This window comes from Mugil cephalus, chromosome 14 (genome assembly GCF_022458985.1).
Source record: "Mugil cephalus isolate CIBA_MC_2020 chromosome 14, CIBA_Mcephalus_1.1, whole genome shotgun sequence".
NCBI lineage: Eukaryota > Metazoa > Chordata > Actinopteri > Mugiliformes > Mugilidae > Mugil > Mugil cephalus.
The window spans coordinates 24409314-24432095 of record NC_061783.1 but is presented as its reverse complement, the minus strand read 5'-3'; the positions used below and the strand labels follow the sequence as shown (position 1 = coordinate 24432095).

General features: G+C 40.3%; 1 protein-coding gene across 2 annotated transcripts in view; it reads right to left on the bottom strand.

Annotated features, from left to right (window-relative positions):
- Positions 1 to 22782, bottom strand: part of LOC125019955 (ectonucleotide pyrophosphatase/phosphodiesterase family member 2) — a 32327-nt gene that overhangs the window by 3581 nt on the left and 5964 nt on the right. The window contains exons 9-24 of one of the 2 annotated variants that reach the window (XM_047605102.1): positions 22042 to 22109; positions 20919 to 20984; positions 20157 to 20229; positions 19957 to 20065; positions 19425 to 19550; positions 19307 to 19338; positions 19064 to 19191; positions 18888 to 18966; positions 18541 to 18628; positions 18181 to 18353; positions 16977 to 17037; positions 16053 to 16192; positions 15123 to 15270; positions 14311 to 14388; positions 11130 to 11262; positions 10421 to 10574 (exon numbers count right to left, since the gene is read on the bottom strand). In XM_047605102.1, the coding sequence (XP_047461058.1) occupies positions 10421 to 10574; positions 11130 to 11262; positions 14311 to 14388; positions 15123 to 15270; positions 16053 to 16192; positions 16977 to 17037; positions 18181 to 18353; positions 18541 to 18628; positions 18888 to 18966; positions 19064 to 19191; positions 19307 to 19338; positions 19425 to 19550; positions 19957 to 20065; positions 20157 to 20229; positions 20919 to 20984; positions 22042 to 22109 (1656 nt within the window). The remainder of the gene's footprint in view (positions 1 to 10420; positions 10575 to 11129; positions 11263 to 14310; positions 14389 to 15122; positions 15271 to 16052; positions 16193 to 16976; positions 17038 to 18180; positions 18354 to 18540; positions 18629 to 18887; positions 18967 to 19063; positions 19192 to 19306; positions 19339 to 19424; positions 19551 to 19956; positions 20066 to 20156; positions 20230 to 20918; positions 20985 to 22041; positions 22110 to 22782) is intronic. The other variant, XM_047605103.1, reaches the window with a different exon arrangement.

Genomic DNA, 22782 nt, shown 5'->3' with positions numbered 1-22782 from the left:
ACAGACGACGTGAGAGCCTGCGTTAGATAATCTCCGTCAGTCACCTCACAGCTCATAATGTTATGGCTGCATGTCACATTTTTCAGATAAATAACCAAAGGATACAACAAGCCCATGACTGCTCTCACAGATGAAGATGTGGTTTTATGTTCCTGGTTCAATCCTTTTCTCTTTATTCCCATTTATTTTCAGGAATCTTTGTTGTTTCACATTAAATGACGCACATCCTCAGGAGTTGCTTTCAAAAAAGTCTGTTGTGGCCCAATAACAAGTAGAGGATGACATCAAATGGCGTCAGAGCAGTAAAAACAGTGAAGCTGAAATTGGTTGTGAATCACAATCAGCCTGTGTTTAAAATCTCTTGCGTAAGTTACAGGAAAACCAACCAAGTGGACCCAGGGGTTATTTCAGCCGATACTGTGTTTCTAGGTCATGACAACATTAGAATTAGAAACAGAAAACCTTTACTTGTCCAACAATGGGGAAACTGCAATTTGGAAAGCTTACAGAGAGAGGACTGTGTAAAAGATAAATAATAAAATAAAAATAAGATTAAAAAATAGAATAGAATAAACAATATACAAGTATATATATACAAATAGCATTAAATTGCAAAAAAGGGTTGTACACAGTACACAGTGGGTAGTGAACGGTGAGAGTGTAGAACCTTGAGGAGTAATAATCTATGAATCTATGAAGGTCCAAAGGTTTCCCAGCAGAACTTATGCTTCAGAATTATGTATGTCTGTGTCGTCTCCACGTAAAGAACTCATGCTGTGCTTAACTTAGATCTGTATGTGTCTGGACCCGACATAACTCACAGAGGAGGAGGCTGATGCCAACGAAGGCTCTGCCACTGGTGACGTCTCCTCAGATGGACGGATGGATGGATGGATGGATGGATGGATGGATGGATGGATGGATGGATGGATGCATGGATGGATGGATGGATGGATGGATGGATGGATGGATGGATGGATAGGAGTCCGGTATTTAAATACAGTAGCATAAAATACTGAGGTAAATCATATTCAGACAAATGAAGAAAAGACGTGTGGCACTTGATTCACAGCAGAGCTTTGAAAGATCTGATCTGATCGAGCTGCATTCCACCGTCCAAAGATAAAACTATGAACAAACAAGTGAAGGCAGCGGCCTGGAAACAAAAACATGTCAAAGAAGGTGACCGACTATTGTGATCTGATCTGTGATCTGCATGTGTGTGGTCTTCTAGTGCCAAACCTTTGCAGAATCCTAACATTTTGGGCCCATAGGGTCAGGGTGAGGATGCACGGGGGATGTATTATGTAGCAAGAGGGTCCTCACAATGATAGTAACGAGAGTTTCTGTTCTTGAGGTTCAAGCATGAAGGCACCGCTTTGTGTCTGTGGACAGATTCTGATTGTCACGATGGTAACAGATGGGTGTGGCCCAGGATCCTATCACAAGATGGTCTCAGCTTAAATCGTAACGTAACACAACACTCCCACTTGTTTTGGGAACACCTGACGATAATCTCCAGCATCACATGAGCTACAAATGTCAACGGGTTTCTAACAAAGCCTGTGTTTAAGTCAAAGAACAGTGGGAGCAAGGCATGTCCTAAAACTCTAAATTGTGACGCTGGGGTTTCCTCAGGTAACGGGCCAGTCGCACGCACACGCCACACAGTTCACCTAACACTTAATCTGTTGGACATCTGTCAGAGGAGTCTGTGTCTCACAGGATGTGACCAGCTGTGCTGCAGATGTTCTGAAAACACAACCAAACAAAGGCTGTCTGTTCATGAAAGCTGCCATAATAACGACTAAGATATTATATCACTACTTCCTAATGAACTCTGCGCGACCCTACATGCCTACACCTAAGGGATTTACAACTTTTGGGAAGTCTGTATATTCCCTTGATGTCAAAGGGTGCTTGTCACAAATTGTGTTGCAATATGTCTGTGAGGATCTCAGTCATCTATATTTGTTCCCAGTAAAAGCTTGGCCTAGTAGACATACACCGTCAGCCACGTAATAACTTATTACATAATAACTTAATAACGTATTACGAAATAATGTAATTATATTATTTGCTGATTATTACGTTATTAAAAAAAATCCTTTGTAAGTGTAATAACTGAGCCAATAACGTAATAATACACCAGTATCATTTTTATTTAACGTTCTCCTTCCATGTATTTCTATAATTAACCTGATGGTTAGAATGATTTCTAGTCCTGTCTAGTTCTTGTCCCTCCAGGTCGTCTGCTCCTCTTCCTCTGAACTCCCTTTGGGTTTCTGTTGTCTGAAACATTCTCTTAGTTCCTTATTTCTGCTGTTTCATCCTGGACCGTGGCGTTGATGCTCACTAGTCCTCGGCCTGCCTCTTTCTGCTCAGCGCACGGTCTCAGGGTGTTGGACTTGGGGTGAAACCCTCCGTGCATGGTGAGGAGCTTTCTGGTCTTCATATCTGTGGCTTCTGCCTCCTGTTTGACCAGCTTATGATCCCAGCACGGTATACGATGACTGCTAGTGCAGACATGTTGATGGCTTGGATCTTGCTCCATCTTTACATGGGACATATCCAACCATTCACACTGAATCCGTTTGGACTCCCTATCACATTAAATGTGATAGGGAAATTACTAATTACAGGACGAGTGTTAACAGTCGTAGTAGGATGCTCATTGCTTTGTGTTACAGGTTTCTCCAACATCGCTGGTGCATTTGACTGAACCCACATCTAAATAAAACCCTGCTCATGTTCCTGTGAGGGAAATTTAGTGAATAAAAAATCCTTTCACAGCATCAATGTTCAGGGGAACATGACTTTTGATATTTTCAGTTAATAAACTCTGTACATTACTTGGGATGTGCAATGATTGGTTTGATAGTCTACATCTTATAATCTGACTACCTGATCAGCAGTGTTGTGGCTCAGCCATGCTTTAAATTCACTGCAGTGGCAGAGGAATTTCTGTTATTTTATACTGATTTGGCCTATTGTGCTGTAAACCGTGTGTGTACACACCTGCCATTTGCCTGTTCATTTGTTATTTGTTGCATTTATTGCAGGGTGTGTCACATACAGACCTCTGTGAATGTGTTTTCATTCTTGTGTTGTATAATATGCTGTGACTCTGTTCTTTCTATCTTGTAGAGCTCTGTGTGACGTCAGTTTACTGGCTTTGATTTATTCTTATTCAATAAAGAAACCTCATGTTACTCTCTGACGTGTATTTATATTACTATAGGATGTGTATTTTATATATAGTCTAGTCTAGTTTAGGAAACTAAACTATCTACTGATTGTAAAACCATCTAAAATGAGAGCCAATGTTTAAATAATGTCAGTGGGTCTAGTTGAATGTGATAACAATGTGTAGTAAACAGTGGAATAAATATTGGTTTCCATCAATGATGAGTGCTGACTGAGATAATGGAGGAGATCAAATAGACCCTGGAAGTTGGCCTTTGTCGAGTTTCCACAATTAAAACCAGACTGTAATGTTCTGCTTTGTCATATAAAGCCACAGTTCAAACACACACACTAGAGGCCACAGAGCAGAGAACTTTCTCCTGAAATGTGTGAAACTCGTGGGCGAATGATTCTTTTCTAGTCCTTTTTTTTTCTGGTCAACAGTACTGACAAAGTGCACAGTCACCACCGTCCTGAACCTTTGCCAGTGTACACCAAGGACCAGTGACAAACCAAAGACAGGAGGACATGAACAAACCGAGGACTCATCCCAGTGACAATGTTGGAGAAACTCCAGCTTTACCATAAACCTTCCTGTCTTTCTTTAGTTTCCCTTCACCTTTCAGCTCTTTGGAGTCTGGAGGAGTTGTTTTCACAACCTCCATAAAGTTTACAGCCTCCATGAGTAATGCACCAATATTATCAAATCAAATTATCCAGATTTGTATTTTCTTTCTTTTTTATTATTGAATGACTAATAATTTATTTAAGGATGTGACTCAGTGTAAGTCACATAGAGAAGTCATCAATCTCAGAAAAAAAAATAAATAATTTTTTTTTTGTTTAGTTGGTTTGCATCCAGGAAATGCAACTCTCCAAGAACACACTTGTCTGAGTCACTGACAGTCATGCATGTTTTTGTCTGGTATAATCATTTTCATCTTTCTGGCATGTGTTGTACGGAGCAGAGCGTTGAAAATTTGTGTGTGTCACCTTGAACGGTCTTTCCAGTTATGCAGCGAGGGCATCCTGCCAAGACTCACACTACACTTGAAGCTCTGTGGGCCCCTCCCTCAAGGGCTCTGAGGAGCACGTTAACTTCCCACACATGGCTAAAAGCTGCAGGAAAAATTGGCCTTCGGGTTGTAAGAGAAGGTCAGTGTGTCCCGAGTGTTGCATATTTCAGCAGCTCATCTCTTTTTCAGGGAACACCGTGTGATATCCACTGACTGTTTGCACAAGTGTAACCACTCCACTTGAGCTGCTTTCACTTCCTCATCTTCCTAAGAGCTCTCTTTCCCCAGAAGTTTCCTAAGCTCTGGGACATGACACCATTAAACAGAGGGGCTTGTCCAATTAAGAGAATCTCACTCATACATCCTTTTAAGGGCACTGTGCAGCTTTCTGTAACTTTTCCAAATTCCTTAAAATGCATGCACAGCCCCAGCCTGGGCAGTATGACCTGCATAAAAGAGGTTAGACGGCAGAGCGCATGGCGTTGGGGTTTTTCAGAAGATGTGTGGCCTGAGGCTGAGTCTTTGCTGAGGGAACCCACAGCAGCAGCGTTTATTACAAGCGTATGTGTTTCTTTTATTTCTTTGGTTCTCTTAGTGCACGCAATGCATCACTCTCCCTGTAAAATGACCACCAGCTTTACCAACCATCCTGTGTGGCCGTTTCAGAAATACTCCAGTCAGACTTGTCCGGGGCCCACTTCATTAAGCATAACAACCGCCATCTCAAAGAAGCGAGACGACGGCGGTGATAATCGACCAAATCCAGCTACAAGTGAGATCACGTCGTGATCGAAAACAGCTGATCCATCACAAACACAAGCAGATCTCCAACCTCCAGTAAAAATGCCGTCATTCTGTCTGTGCAGCCCTGGGAGCCAGAAAAGGTTGTGTGATGTAATCAGTTTTGTAATCCGAGATAACCCCTGAACATCAATTTAACCAGTTTAACCTGCAGTGAGCCCCAGTGTGATCAAAGTGTCCCAGAATCCGCCCTGAGACTAACCTTTCATTGTTACTCTTGGGTGGTTTCATGTTACCGTATGCCAGTATCACTGGGAGACTTACAAAAGAAAATACATATTTTCATAGCTTTATGGAGTACATGCCTCAGCTTGTTGCACCGCAGCTGTTTTGGCATCAGTCTCAAGGCAACAGAAAAACTCCTGCAACTAAAGTGGATTCAGGAACTATCAGCAAACTATTAGATTCTTAAATTTAAAAAGAAAATATGAAATTCCTCCTGTTTCTGGCTTACGAGGAGTGTGTTAAGTGTGTTAATTCCAGTTTTCAGTTTCTGATCATGTCATTTTGAACTCACTGAACTCCTGTAAGTGTTTTCTGCTTTTGTGTCTCCTTCTTGACTAATCCATGGTAAATGCTGAGGCTTAAAGCTGCAGTTTGACTCCACAATGTTAATCCACAGAACCATAATAAAGGGATTTCTTTGAACTAAAACATGTAATTCGCCAAAATAGATTTGCAGATACAAACTCTTCATACATAAACATCATTTCTTGGCCACGAGTCTTTTGAAACCAATGTCCGTAGATTTCTTCCTGTCTTCAAACAATATTACATGGATGTATTTTCCCCTCTTCCAAATACATGTTGAGGCTTCCAGGTTTTGGAGGACACAGGAAACTTAACTACTTTTTAAATTCCCAGAAACAGTGAATTAATACGTCAGACTTAAATAAGTTTGGGTCCACCCTGACTCTAAATGCAAAAACAGAGAAAATAGTCTGCCTACTGCCTGTCTTCTGTAATTTCTCTTTTCATTTGCCAAGTTTCCAGATTTCTGCATAACTCTGACGTAACACTGACGTGACAGGAACTGGGTGGAAAGTTGTTCATCTCACTCGAGGCTCTCCTGGGTTAATGTAGGTTTTCTAAAGGTTTGAAGGTAATTGGAGATTCAGTAGCTTCTTGTTTGCTGGAACTGTAACTATGTTTTGTAGAGCTGCGGTCTGAGCGGTAGTTATTTAAAATAGGCAAATAAGAATAAGCAACCATTGCAGCCCACACTGGATTCTTTCAGCAATGAATAAAAAACTCCCTCGACCTGCATAAGTTTTGGTTGCACAATAATTTCCAGATACAAAAATGCTCTGGAAAATCAGCCTACAACTCCAGATGAAAACCTGCTGTGTTGGCTCCTACTCCTGATTTACATCTCAGAAAAACACTGGTTACACCCTGTTATTGTGGTGAGGAAGATTCAGAGGGCGATGACGTTAACAGGTTGTGGTGAGGAGGCAGGAATCATCTCATGTCATGTTCATCTGAAGTTCATCTTCCTCAAAGTGATGAGAATTTAAGAGAACTGTGGGATATCACGTAAAGACGAGACTTCACAAGGCTTAGAGCTCGTTCAGTGGAAATACCTACAAGCAGCAATTGGACTTTATCAAAATTCAGAAATATCGCTTTTATTTTGAGAAAAACTGGAATGGAAACACAGCTACTTTCTCCAAAAACCCAGCCCTAGTAGGTTACAGTGTCTATGTCCTGCAGTACTTTAAATGAGACTTCAGAGAGTCCTGGACCTGGACTCACATGAACACTCACTATCAGCACCCTGTTGACAATTTGCTGTTTAGATTTAAATCTTTAGAACCACATTGTTAGAAGGTTTACTATCATCGGCTGTTTTGTTTTTGGAACTACATTTAAGCTAGGTTTTGTTTTCTTACGCTTGGATACAGTTAGAAGATTTGTGTAGAGGCACTAGGTTCAGGGGTGCTACTCCCATCTGTTTTCTGTCTTGGATAAGAGTTTACATGTGTAACTTCATTTTGTTCAAGAGAGATTTATTAAATATTTAAATCGTTTGTTCGAGTTGCATCGTTGTTTATCTGTGCTTATTTATGTCACGTTCCTTTACTCCTTTAGCCGTGGCGCTTCACGTTACTTGGCAGATTCAGATCACAATAAAAAAGTTATTTTTAAAAGTAAAACATGATGTAATCATTGTGTATTAATCCCAGGAGTGAATTTATCAAAACTAAAGCCCTACCTTTACCGATGAGATGAACTCATTAATGCATCAATAAATCAAATTTAATACTTCAAGCTGCTCAATATTCCTCCTGATTTTGCTCCTCTGGTGGTGCACTACCAGATCTCTGTGACTGTATAAATACAGTGGATCATTAGTGGTTAAATTCTCTGGAAATGCCAGGTTGCACAGACCGAAGCTCTAAGACAACCTCTACATTTATAACTAATGACTAATGAAGGTTTTCAGGTTGTAGCCTCTCATTATGCTACCCTGCAAATAAAGAAGAGTCCTGTAGCTGTAAACAAGCCTCTCCATTATCCATAAAAAGGGGATTTAAGGACACAGCAGCTCTGACTGCAGATTATTTCCAGATGTATATCAGACACAGAGAATCAGTTTATGAAAGCTTCTTGGCTTTTCTCCTGCGTTAAGTGACAGATCACAGCAAGCGTAGCTCTAGTTTTGAGAAAATACTCATCACATAATACAGTCATTTTATTACCATATCAGTGGTATTAGTCAGAGGATGAGTGATAAACACTTTCTCTGTCATCAACGTGGATTTATTGTATTACATGAACTCACAAAATGAAAGAAACCTCCAAAAAACAACAAATCAAACCAAGCCATGACTCAGCTGACCAGACTCTTTAACTAAATACAACGTACAGGTGCAAGTGATTGGTGGTTGACTGCTGCAGCCTCTGACTTCCTGTGAGCTCCGTGTTCTTATCAACAAACAACCAAGAACAAACATGAGGTCTTGTCATGGCATGAAAATGACAAAGTTTACTCTGCACTGAGCAAATCGAGGCAGTGGATGTACAAACATGGAGTCCTAGCTGTTTACTGCCTGTGTGAGAGATGATGCATATTCTGGAACAGTCTGTCTCTTATTATTTATCTCCACCCTAATGTCAGTTATACCACTTTCACATCGAAAATCTAATTTTCAGACCCAGGTCTACTCATCTTTGGTGCTTGGTCATCGCGTACATCGCAGATAAATAATGGCATGGTGTATTTTTAACGCTTTCAGTTTGTTGTTGACCTAAAGAATGGACCCTGCTCTTTCTAAAGGCTGCTGATATTTAAATAAATAAGTGTGTCCTGCACAGAGCCCGATATCTGCCGCCAAATCTCGTCTTTTCCTTGGATGCAGAGCGCTGCCATAATGGTTAAAAAAGTCCAGAATATCACTATACAAACTGTATATAAACAGTTTTCTATTTGTCTTCAGTCTTTTTTCCCACGTCATCATTTCTTGTTTTTAGTCCTGATTTTTCTGTCTGTACTTTGCAGATTTATGTAAATACACCAGATTTTTCCATTTGGCCTCAGATTGAATAATATATTTAACTTTATTTGAAAAGAGGTTAAATATTCTCGAAAGGCTGGAATAAAACTTTCTGAATGATATGAAGAGATGAGATTCTGATGGACACTGGTTGATCAAATAGGATCAATCAATAACAGAATGATCAAAGTTGAAATTGAGTCCCTAAAGCATTTAAACAGATCTGTTATTGGGACTGAACGTAGCATCCTGTTTCCTGTTGGCACAGATTTCCTAATATATAATAATGTGACAGTTCCATAGAGAAATCCTGAGCTGCATCGCTGAGCTCTTACTGTGAACAGATTCTCCATCTGTGAGTCACTGATTTACTGCAAACACTCATATGTTCTGATCCAGTTTATCCGTTTGGTGTTTGGCATCCTGGCATTTGAGGCATTTATTGAAACTCTGACTCACAGCCTTGGTTAATATCAGTCATGATTAGTCAACATCAGCTTTCACTGCTGGAAAAGAAACACGAGTCACAAAAGATAAAGTTCTCACTACATGGTCCTACTACGGTTCCTTTAGCTTTAACCCTTTAAATACTTTCTCGTCTGCTGCTGTCACAGGTCATGTCAGATGAGTTACTGCAGCTTCTCATCCAGAGCTCCAGCCTCATCCTCCTCTTCTTCACATCTTCACTGTCACCATCAGTGTTTTGACCACCATGTCTCCTGGTCTAAGCTTGAAGTTGATGGATGTGCACCGCAATGAAATAGAACCACTGTGTTCACCAGAACCAGAAAGTTAAAACTTTTCAGTTACTCCAACTTGTGCTAATTCTCCTGATTCAGACACTAATTTAGACACTGTGCAGTCATCTTGAACTCAGCAGTATGGTGTCTCTCATGTGGGAGTAAAAAACAAACTGTGACCTCTCACCAAATGAATAGAGAGTGACGTGAACACTTTTTTTTTTGTTCTTAAGTCACTGTAAATTTCCACCTGACTCCACTGAGGAGGATGATTGTGTGACCAGAAGTCATTCAGACCACTCCCTTGAGTCATTTCCATATTAGTTGTAATATTTTTACTCAGGAAAACGGGGAAAATAGTACCACACAGTGACTGAAGTATCTTTAATCTAAATGCTGGGTTGGAAATGGTCACATTAGATTGCTGTTACTGTAAAAATGTGGTCAGAGCGGCATCACTGGTTTAGATATTAAACCTACAGTAATTAACCTCCTGAGACCCAGCGTCCTCATACGTATGTGGACATTATGTTTTAGGTTTGTAGCTTCATATTGTGCTTCGTTTATTATTTATGCTTATTATCTTTTCTAGTTTGATGTGACATGAAAATTTAACAAATTCGACTTGTTTGAGGACGTTGAAAGTTCATTGTTTCCAATTCTGCTTTTGCATTAAAATAAATAGTTTTATATTTTGGTTCACATTGGAGAATTAATTGTTAAATACAATGAAATAATCCATGTGTCCACATCATTTATTTGAAAACCTACTTCTTGTTCAAAGATGGTGCTTTTTTTATACATCTTAGGTCCTACTGATCACAAATACCTAAAGACCAGATCAGATCTTAAAGAAATTAAGATACATTCCAAACAACTGCTTAGGTCTCAGGAGGTTTGAGAAGAGGAAACCAACCAAGAGGAAACCATGCAAGTTTAACATTTTTGTATGAGAAGGGTTTCAGTTAAATTTTAAATTACATTTTCTATTTTAAATCCAGTGCATCATGTTGTGTGACTTCTTTTTAGGCTGCAGCCTCAGAAATACGGAGTAAAAGTGTGAAAGAAATCAACGTGGAAGTTCTCAGGGGAGAGGGTGCAGCAGTGCTGACAGCTGGAGCGCCCCCGCCCTCTGCTGGTCGTGTGTTTTGTGTGTTTGTGTGTTTTGGTCAGGACTCACGTTGCAGGCCTCGGTGTTGTCCGCTCTGTGAGGAAGCACGAAGGAAAAGACCCTGAGCCCCCCGTCGCACTCCTCCACCGTCTGGTTCAGCTCCTGGCAGCTCGTCACTACCGTGTAGAAGTGGGTGGGAACCGGAGGGCCGTCCACCGAGGACCTGGACGCAGGAGGAGGATTAGGACGGGGGGGTCATTTCATATCCAGGACATGAAATAAACGACCGTGGGCTAAAAGACTAAAAGATGAACACAGAATGACGGGACCATCCTTCCCTCTTTAGTTCATTCGTTCATTCTGTTCTTGTTTTTTTGTGGTGTAAAGTTGCTCTGCCTCTGAGCCTGTTTGTCTTAATTTTGTGTTAACCTTTTGTCTCTTCCCTTGTGGCACTTGTTTGAACTGATACCTGTGTACCGATCATCTTCTCTGTGCAACATCTGTTATATATCCATTTGCAATTCACAGTTTTTGCAATCCAATATTTGTTTATTCTTTTACACCGTCCACTCTTTATTCTTGTTGATTTTCTGCACCATGTTGCTGTTGCAAACTGCATTTTCCCAGTGTGAGACACATGAAGGTTTTTCTATTCTGTTCTATTCAGAGTGGAGCTTTTACCTGGCACATGCCTTATCTCTAGTGGAACTGAATGCATTTCATTTTTCTTAAGTTTAATTTGACACAGCTAACGTGGCGTCATTAGGTCTGAACTGACTCTTTAATCCTGTCCGCGGTGTCTCGGAGGCCGTCGTAGTTGTAGTCGAAGACGGGTCCGGAGAGAACGTTGATGCCATTGGTTTCATCTGCATAGCGTCTCAGCAGCGTCCCCTGCAGGTAGCTCCACATCTCTGCACAACACAAGGCACACTGCTGTTCAGTGCAAACACTAAATATATTGTATGCTACCAGTCTGAGGTTTGAGGAAGGAAGTCAAAGGAAACAGCTTCCCATGTGTCTGGAACTCAGGCTGAACTGCCAACACATGACAGATTACTTCCAAAAGACTAATTTAACATGTTTGAAAGTCTCTGGAGGACAGAAATGAACAAATCAGGTGTAGTATTTGACCATTATTTGGCAGGCTGCGTGTTACGCGGGTTATTACGTGGGGGTGAGCATATGTCGGCCAGGACCAACAAGAACAAGAAGCTCCAGAGCAGAAGTTGTGTTCAGGCCCAGAAAAACAAATGTTTCTGCACTTAATAGAATAACTCAACACGTTCCAGTTCTTTAAAACATTACAAATGACTCCTACCAGATGGTTTTTACCACAGAAATTGTTTTTAAATCCTCCTGTTGTTATGACTCTCTAAACAGTTTATGTTCTATCTGATCTTTGAATTCATGACTCTGGTCCGTTCACTAGATTTTGTTTAAATGAACAGTCACATCCACTTGTTTCTGACATCTGCAGCAGCTCTGATGGTGTCATATTGATGACTGAAGGAAATGAATGAATATCAAACCCAGAACTCACAGAAATATGATTACCCTACAATAGAAACTGACTTCTTGACTTTGACAACACATGTGCAGCAAATACTCTCAACACCAGCAAAGATAGAAACACGCTGCAAGGAGACGACAAGAAATAAATAGACGTTTCCATGGGAACCAGTGACGAACTCGTCAGTGGTGTTAGATACGAGGTTCATTTCACCTTTAACATCCTGATCACATGACTCCTTCTAGGAGTTTTGCTTTTTATTAGCTTAGCTTAGCGCTGAAGATATTTCCTGGAAGTATTTCTGTTGTGTATTTTCACATTTTCAGGTGTGTTTAATCCATTAATTAAAGCCCATAGAACTGCTGTATTATTTCACTGCAGGTGGGAAACCAACAGGTCATGTGACATATGGTTTTGATAAAGCTGAACACCATTAAAAATGAAAAGCCTGGTATCTAATAATAAAGAAACGTCTTAACAGAAGCATTTCTCTGCATATATTTTAAAAAAGTAATAAATGTCATTGTCCGTTCATTTCAAAGCCTGAATAATCCAGATCCACAGACACAGAGACGTTGATTCATAGGCCCAATGTGTGGTTTGTCCTGATAAGTCTCTATCTCTGGACACAAACAATGGGTGTCAGGCCGTCCTCGCTCAGAACTCACATCACCACATTTCTGTCTTTGTCTCATGTGACACCGCTGGACTCCGGTGACGCACGGGAAGCGAACAGTCGAGCAGTAAATCACTCACTGAATGAAAGTCCCCCCCCCACACCAAACCCCTCGGTCAGACCAGACTCATGCATGAGGAGGCGGTGGGTGTGGAGGCGGTAACCGTGGAAACATTTACTAATAATCTCCGAATAAATAAATGAACATCGGGTTGATGAACCAAAGCTGGATCCATGTGGACAGAGACGTGCAGGCAGGAGGAGATACGACAAACCTCAGCATTATGCAGAATAACTTTACTCCCCGATGTCACAGTCAAAAACATCAAGCAGGTAACACGAACATCTCCTCATAATCCTATGTCTGAAGATAAGAAAATCATAATATATGGGTAAAACAAGTAACGAACACATCACAATGTTTCATAGTGAACATATTTCTAAAGATGCTATCGACATGAAATGTTCACCAGGTGTTGGTAACAACCCAAATAATCCACACATAGAAAGAAACCAAAGCTAATAAGTTCAGAAATTAAGTTACAGGTATGTGCAGAAAGGCACGGGAAGCCAAGACACCAGGTGAAATCTATCAGTGATCAGACAGACATGCTGCCCCTTGTCAGTGCAGATGAATATCAGCTGGTTGAGTCCAAACTGGTGTCCTATAAAAAGACGTGTCCTTACCGAGGTGTCACACAAGGAACATCTCATGATGAGTAAAAGCAGAAAAACTCTGTCAAGACCTTCACAACCTTATTGTTGCTAAACATTCTGATGGCGTTGGTTCCAGAAGGATTTCTAAACTTCTCTTTCTGACAGAGGAGTGAAATAATTATCAGAAGAGTTGCAGGGAGACAAGGACCAGAAAGACCTGGAATTAGCAGGTACAATAGTTCCAAAGAAAACAATAAGCAACGCACTCAGCAGCCACGGCCTGTATGCACACTCACCACCAAGACTCCATGTCTGAAGAAAAATCAAGCTCATTTAAAGTTTGCTGCACAACATCTGGACAAAATACTGGGAGAACATAGTCTGGTCAGATGAGAGCAAAACTGAACTCTTTGGATGCTATAACACACACCATGTCTGGAGGACACAATGCACATCAGCCCAGAAACACCATACGACAGTGAAGTCTGGAGGTGGAACATCACGGTGAGGGGCTGTTTTTCTACATATGCTACTGGCAAACTTCATATAACTGAAGGGAGGATGAATGAAAACATGTACCGAGACGTTCTTGATAAAAATCTGCTGCTGAAAAAACAAAGTGGTGGTGGAGGAAGAGGAGGAAGAGTGATATGATATGAATATTGGGAATTCTAGAGGCTGATGCTGATTATTACTCTAAGGTGGTGATACCTTAGAAACAAGCTTCTACAACCTCGGATAAAATATTGGCACCATAATTAGGGACCGGCAGATTTTATGAATTCCAAAGTGTCAAATGTTTAATGTCCTTCTCTTTAAAAGGAATAAATAAAATAAATGTTTTATCTCAGAATGAGTAAGAAACTAAAACATTAGTGCTGATCTGAATTCAGTTAAAATTATCTTATGTTGTAACTCTGAGTTTCCCTTCATGGATAACGTAACATAACAAGTTGTATTAATTCACAGAATCGAGTTGAACCCAGAACTGATGGTTGGGGGTAACTTTGTTTTGTTCAGGCGTTTCCTCACATACGTAAAGCATCAGGTGAACGTTTGCTCCTGACTAGTTTTAGTGAGGGAGCAGTATCTGCTGTGGTGGTGCTGCTGACTCACTCTTGAAGGCCGGGTACATGGGAACCGTGTTGGTGATGAGCGAAGCGTCGTATCTGGACTCTGGAGACGTGGCCAACTCTGTCGACACAAAGACACACACTCATCACACGCTGCTGGTACGGGCCTGTGCTTTCATAATGTCGCCATGGAAACGTTTGTTATTTGTCTAAAAGATCTGGTCCTGACCTGTTTGTGCTTCTGACTCACTCTGACTTATCTCTGCTGCATCTTTCTCTTTGACTTGTGACTGATGCTTAATTTATTTAAGAGCAACCGCAGGAAGAGAGAGGATTACATGAAATGATTGTGTTGTATTTTCTTAAATGTATTATTGTTTCAGCCTCAGTTTCTGGTCTAATCACTACGTTAGATGTAGTAATTAACAATAATGACTTTAATGAAACATTCTCAACATGTAGCAAATGTGAAACTTTTTATTGTCTAAGTCAAAGGTCCCTAGGGGTCTGTGGAGGTACTGCATTGGGGGGGATTTAACAAATTTAAATTTCTTTGAATACACATTAGCAGTGATAGCTTAATGCTGCATGTAGAATGAAGATGATAATGTATATTTATAAATCACACTAAGCTGAGTTTAATATAGAACACATATAGTAGGTAGAGCGTCTCTGCTTAATCTCTCTATTAGTTGTTCTTAATAACGAAACTTACAGGATTCTATCAGGGAGCATGTTCCCCCATGTTCATTTTTGAATTATCTTATGAATATAATGTGGTAGATTTGTTTGATTTCTTTTCATTATGCATCAAAAACGAATGAACATTAGCGCTGATAGTCGGCCTGCAGTTACCTGGGGGGAAGAGGAAGCCGTGGGTGAGGAGGCTGCTCTGAGTGTAGCTGGTGCAGCTCTGACTGTGATCAGCCGACACTCTGGAGTCGGCCCGGACGCACTGAACGCTGGAGACCGGAGAGACATCTGGAACGGGAGTCACATCCTCCTGCAACACAAAGAAGCACTGAACGAGCTCCAAAATAAACCTGAAACAGTTTCTGTCCCTGGGAGCAACCATGACAGAACGAAAAAAAAGACACTGAGGGAGAAAAGGAAGCGAGTTGTTCAGACTGAGAGTGTTTTTGTTGCATTTTTACATGTTGGTCTTTTCCCGTAAACATGAGACACACGTGTGTGTTCAGACCAACACACTCTGCTGGACGTGTTTGAGTCCACGTTCACGTGCCTCTGCAGCTCCGTCGCCTTCTGCTCTGACACAAACACGCTGTCACCTCAACAGGTTCGCTGTGTTCACGTGTCACACAGCGGCTTTTTACAACCTGACACCTGCTTTAAATGAATGAGAGTCAGGAGCTGCAGCAGTCACAGAAATACAAGAGCCGCTCCACTTCTGCCACTCTACCGTCATTTTGTGTCATGAGCTTTGAAAATGTGCAGCAGAAACTGTAGATAATCTCAGGGAGTTAACATATTTGCTTAGTGTCTACATATGAGACTTGAGACTTCTGTTAAGAAGTTTCTTTATTATGAGATACAAGGCTTTTCATTTTTACACACACATAGTTGGGGGATGGAGAGGGACACACAGCTAAAAACGTGCCATAGAGACCTGGCATACAAGTGCATAAATAGCAGAAGAGGAGAAATTAGATGATGCTCGGTGCATCACAGGAAATCTCCCAGCAACAAGGATCAGGGACATCTGAGGCAGCTGACAAGACGAGCTTTGCCTTGTGTGTGTGTGTGTGTGTGTGTGTGTGTGTGTACCTGTCGTGGCAGTGTGTATGCCGTCCACAGAGGCATGGCCAGCTCTTTGCTGTATCCACTGATGAACTCCACGTGATGAAGAAGACTGTACTGGGTGTGAAACATCACCGCCGGTCGGCCGAACGGGAGGTGGGTGCTGTCTGCAAGAACACACAAAACCTGACGACAATGCTTCACTATAAAGCTGTGTTCAGTGGACAGATGAGACCAGAGTAGAATAGTTTGGTTTAAATGTTTGCATCAGAACCTCATCCCTCCATGAAACATGGGGGCGCTAATGTCCTGGTTTGGGCCTGTTCTGCTGCATCTGCTCATCATTGATGGACCAATGAACTGTGAATTCTACCAGTGAACTCTGAAAGAAAATGTCAGGACATGAGTCCATGAGCTGAATGTGAATAGAAACTGGGTCATGGAGGAAGACAAGGAGTCCAAGAACACCAGTGGTTCTCCAGAAGAACCAGATGAATGTTTAGGAACAAGTCAAAGTCCTGACCTTCATCCAGTAGAAATGTTGGAGCATCAGCTGATGAGAGGAAACCACCAACATCTCACAACTCATCTGGTTCTGTTCTGATTAATGGGATCAGATTCCTCTGACTGATCAGATGTTACCACAAACATTTAGGAGGAGCTCACAGACTCACACACTGGACATGTTTTTGCAAACTCACAGATGTACAAGTGATGTTCCTGGGTTCCTGTCTCCTATCAGGACTTGTGTCAGAATTCTCAGTTTTTAGTCATTTTTATGCAGAAATCTAGAAAACTCTGAGGAGTGTCTTTTAAGTGGCGCTATGAAGCTCCATGTACTTTACATAGCTGGATATTTCCACAGCTGCTACACACACACATCCAGCTGTTCCAGTGCGCCTTTTAAAACACAAGCAGACACATGACAGCGTTAATATCAAAGAAACCTACTGAAAGTGTAGACTCCATCTGGGGAAGGACTGAAAGCTTCAATGACCTCCTCCACTTTGTTCTGAAGCAGAAAAAGATGTTCAAGCTTGTTTAACTGGTTTTCCCAGATGCATTAAAACGATTACTGCAGCCTTTTTTATTTATATATGTATATGTGTGTGTATATATATATATATATATATACATATATACGTTATATGTTATATATTATGTATTATATATATTATAATGTATATATAATGTTATATATGTATGTATATATATATTATATATAATGTATAGTATATATTATATATATGTATATATATGTATGTATATATTATATATATATAATTATACGTATAATATGTATTATATGTGTATATATATATGTATATGTATATATATATTGTATATATATATATGATATATATTATATATAATGTGTATATATATAATGTATATGTATATATATATGATATATATACTATATAATGTTATATGTATTATATGTATGTAATATTATATGTTATATAGTATATGTATGTATAATATATGTATATGTGTATATATATATATGTATATGTGTATATATATATGTATATGTATGTATATGTGTATATATATATATGTATGTATATGTATGTATATGTGTATATATATATATGTATATGTATGTATATGTGTATATATATATATGTATATGTGTATGTGTATATATATATATATGTATATGTGTATGTGTATATATATGTATAGTATGTATATTGATATAATGTTATGTAGTATATGTATATATATTATGTATGTATGTATATGTATATTATATGTATGTATGTATTGTTATATATATATATATGTATATGTATATGTGTATATATATATATATGTATGTTATGTGTATATATATATATATGTATATGTGTATGTGTATATATATATATGTATATTGTATGTGTTATATAATATGTATATGGTATGTGTATATATAATTGTATATTGTATGTGTATATATATATATATGTATATTGTATGTGTAATATGTATATATATTATGTATATATATGTTATATGTATATATATATGTATATATATGGTATATGTATTATATGTATATAGATATTAATTATAGATATGTATATGTGTATATGTATATATATATGTATATGTATATGCATATGTATATGTATGTATATGTATATATGTATATATGTTAAGCACCCACCTCATCGTCACAGCTGCAGCCCAGATCGTGGGTGCCTTTGGTGTCGGAGGCCGACGTCGGTGTCGGTGCCGTGACTTCCTCGGGCATACTGGGGTGGAACGGTGGATCCTTCAGCATGTCGTTCAGGCTGCCGTACGTCCCGTTGTTTGGAGCCGGCTTCAACCCCAGTAAATCTGACCCAGAGGCACAAAAGACCAATCAGCTTCTGTACTATTCAGCACTATTTAATCACATATGGCTGCAGGTCCGTGCAGAGCAGCTGAAACATCTTTTTCTTCATCCTCCCACTGAACAAAAGGACAAACGTGAGTCATCTGCAGTATTTTGGGATATTTTAGATAAAGCCACAGGTGTCCTCACCACACATGACGTTGTACAGTTCAATGCTCTCAAACTCCGGCACTCTCTTCTGGAATTTGAAGCTCGGGCCGTAGCCCATGAAGATCGTCTGCATGCAGAAAAACACAAAACAGCTCAGAGAAGTCAGAGGAGGAGCAACAAGGGATCAATCTTTCTTTTTAAAGCCTTGAAGTCTTATTATTAACTGCATCAAGTTCTAGCTTCAAGTCTTACTTAGCACAATGCTGCCACCTTTCAGTGGTAGCAATGAGTATCACTTCATGAGGATTCCCTTATAAATAGAATCAGCACAAATGCAGAGTGTTTCTAGAAGAAGGTCGTGAGGTCCAGGACCCAGGAGACTTTACCCTCATGCTGGTGATCTTGTTGTCGAAGCCGTGGTCACCAAAGAATCCACATCGTGTCCTCGTTTGTTGTGGCATTTTCCTGAAACAGACATTTTCCCGGTGAGGGATGATCACATCCCATGACCCTTCATACCTCAGACTTATTAATGCAACACTAGTTTTTGTCCTTTTGAAACCTGGCGACGTGCCACTTCTTCTCCATCAGCAGGTGGACGTCCTCGATCCTGCGGTTGTTGGCGTAGTGAAGCCTCTTGGGTAAATGCTGCTTCAGGTACGGCCTGAAGTGCTGAGTTGGCATTTTACACTGAAACAACAAACACAGAGTTGAACGACCCGACCTTTCCCTCCCTCAGTCTCCCTGTACGCTGGAGAACAGAGCTTCATATCTCATATCTGGTCTAGTAGCTTTTATTACTTACGGTGAGGTTTGCTACCACAACTTTTGGATCGTCTGGAAATAGAAAACAGAGGTTTATGAAGACTAATGGTTAAACTGCGTCCCCCACAGACTAAATGCTACCAGCAGGCTCCGCTTACATGTGGTGGATTTGGGGTCGCGGGGTCGTATTCTCCCCAGAGAACCGGGGATCAACGTGATCTCGTCTATGTTGAGAGGGTAGTTGCTGAGAAACTCTGTCCTGTCACAGTGCGCCTCCTCCATACCTGAGACAGAGAAGACAAATCAACTAAATCAAGTTATGGAAACACACGTTTTCTCTACGTGTCGACTGGTGTGCAAAAGATCTGAAGACACTCTGTCCTTAGATGCTAATGTTTAGGTCCAATCAGGAATCAAGGCTCTACACTGGCTGTTATTTCCCTTCAAATGGACAGTGTCCTGCATATATTATCATAAATTAACCAAATGTTAGCCAAGTCTTGGTCCTTTGCTTCTCTTCAGACAAACTGATGTTTTTTAAAAAGATGCATCAATAACTTTCACTTCCATAGTTTTGGGAGGAGGCAGCGATCCGAATGAACTGCTGGAGACTCTTAAGAGTTAAATGTTTAAATGAATTGGTCTTTTTTTATTTAATAAATTATGATTGAATAGTCCGTGTGCTCGTACCATGGTCTCCTACAATGATGATATTGACACAGCGGTGCAGGTTTATCTGCTTCAGTCCGTTCATCAGCTGACCTATGATGTTGTCAATCTCCCTCAGAGGGTTGTCCAGCTGTGGACGGGATGCAAAACAAAAACAGATTTAAAAAAAAAAAGATCTTTGGGATAAGTTCAGGACAAAATCTATTCCTGCCGCCCCTCACCTCACTGCTGAGAGGTCCCAGGCGATGCCCGAAGGCGTCAGGCTGCTCTGAGTGGACGGCATAAACGTACGGCCTTAGGAGACGCAACGAAGACAGATTAAAAACCATGTCCACTTTTACACAAACAATGATAAAAGACAAGACAATGGACCAGAAGAACCCTTCACTGAGCTTGTTGCTTTACTCATCCTGCTCCACAATTCAACAACTTTATCTTCACATGTTTAACACAGGAAGTTGCTGTTGGATCGCTCTGTTGGTTCTGCTCTTGATGCTAAGCTAGGCTAAGCTTTTGGCTATAACATTTAGTTGTTTTTAAGTGGGGAGCTGGTCTAGAGTCTCTCCACTGGGAGCTGATTATGATCCTATAAAGGCTACCGCCTCATAACGAAAACCAAATGTTATCAAACTATCTGGAATGTGTCAGCTATTCAGCAGAGATTCCTCCACGTAAAGTTACTCACGGAGCTCCACAGGGTTCTGTACAAGGGCCGTTATTTTTCACATGATGCATATAATATATATGGTGCTACACGACATTTTGTAGCAGCTTCAAACGTGACTGGCTTGAATCACTACAAAGAGTAGAGTTAAAATGTATTTTCTAAGAAAACAATAGATCGAAGGTCAAATCCAGCATCAGAGGCATTGTGTCAAACATGGTCAGACAGCTATGAACGTAAAGACTTAACAACCCAATAACCTGAAAAACACAAATGCACCAAAAGAATTAAACTTAATGTAAAAATGATGTGGACACACCTCTCATCATCCGGCAGACTGAGCCAGCGCAGGATGGTCAGAATCCTCCGTTCAAGAGGAATCACCCTGGAAACAAACGTTGAATCATAAGTTTAAACACTTTTTATTTAACATGACTCAAATCCAGGCTCTTGTTGGAGCTCAGTGCGGCTCCGTCTTCAATGGTGTCTGTTGTGTCTGAGTGTGTAGGCCATTGTCCTGTTTGTGCAGCGTTTGTTGCTCGTCTTCTCCTGCCGCCCTCTTGATCATTAGGTCACGCTTTCTGAAACTGATCCGTCTGCACAGTTCTGCCTGTCTGGAGTTTTTAATAAAACCCGTTCAATGAAAACTAATTTTACTTTGTTGTTTTTGTGTTGCTCAGATTTAATCCAGTCACAGTTTTTGTGCTGCTTTTGACTTGGAAACATTTTCTGTTGTTCCGTTTGTTTTTCTTTTCCTTTCCTGTTTCTCTTTTGACAGTTTCTGCCTTAATGTCGAATATTCACCTCCTGTATTTTCCCATCTTTGATTGTTTGATTGGTTTCTTCTGGTTTGCTCCGCCCTCAGTAGTTTCACCTGTGTCTCGTCAGCCTGTGTGTGTTATATATAGTCCTGTCTTTCTCACGTGTAGCTTCTTACACTAAAACTAGTTTAGGTCAAAACATACTTTAGTGTTGTCTATATGAGCTATATAACACCCAGAAGAGTGTCTACTTCAGTCTTTATGGGTCTATAAGCTGCCAGCTACAGATTTCTGCTGAACCCCTGAAAAGTCACAATGGGCTTATTTCCTTTTTTACCACTTTTGTATTTGTTTGCACGACTGCATTTAGAAAAAGAAGTAAACTATCCATCCATTTAGCTTTGATGTATGCAAATCATTGTGTGAGTGATGTCTGGGGAGTGAAGGCAAAAGTAATTTAGTTCTTACCAACACACACTCCTGGTATGAATTTAAGTGACTTGTTATGTTCTTCCACCATTTTATTAACATTTTATTTTATTTATTGACACTGTGGTCTGTCTCCAGTCTGCTTCTCGTGACTGAATATCTGGCTCACATTTACAGACGTAGCTCTCGTCTTGTAAAGTCTTCTCTGTCGATGCTACAATGTCTGACACGATTGGAAAAATGTTCCAGTACCAACTTAAGTACCAAGGCCAGAAGAAAGTCGCTGCTTTGACTCCTTGTTTCTTTGCTGTGATCCAGATCTGCAAAACAGGAAAGAACAGAGGTGATCACAAATCTGACGTCCCCAGTCCTCAGATCATATGGTCACACCTGAAGTCCAGATTACTGCAGCAGTGTATTGTATTCTGCATGCACTAAATATCTGCTGGTCTGTTGAGCAGTGTTTTCAGTTATCCATCATTATTCCTGTGTCTTCTCTGGTTAAAGATTTCTGCAGCTGTAGCATGTGTCTTAACATTCAGACCATGTTGATGTGAGAGTTCAGAACCAGCGCAGAGATGATGAGAACAGGTGGAAGCTGCAAACTGATCTCAATAAAACGTCTTTTCATCTTTCTTACCAGAGGTTTAAGGTTAAGGCAAATCAAGTAGCCATCATCAGAGCTCACAGCTAACTGAGCTACATGCTAAATGCAACACATTCATACAAAAGGCTGGACATGTGTTTGGTAAAGAGCTGGAGACGTTTGTCTCAGTGAGGGACAGGAGGACACCGGATGACCTGATCTCCATTATGGACAATCCATCCTGTCCACTTCACCAAACATTCGCTCCCATAGTGAACGCTACAGAACTTCTTTTATACCAAACTTTATCCAGCTGGATAACAGCTCATCTCTTTGAAACAACTAAGCTACTACGACCAATAAACTTCCCTTGTGGATCATTAAAGTCTGTCTAATGTAAAACCACA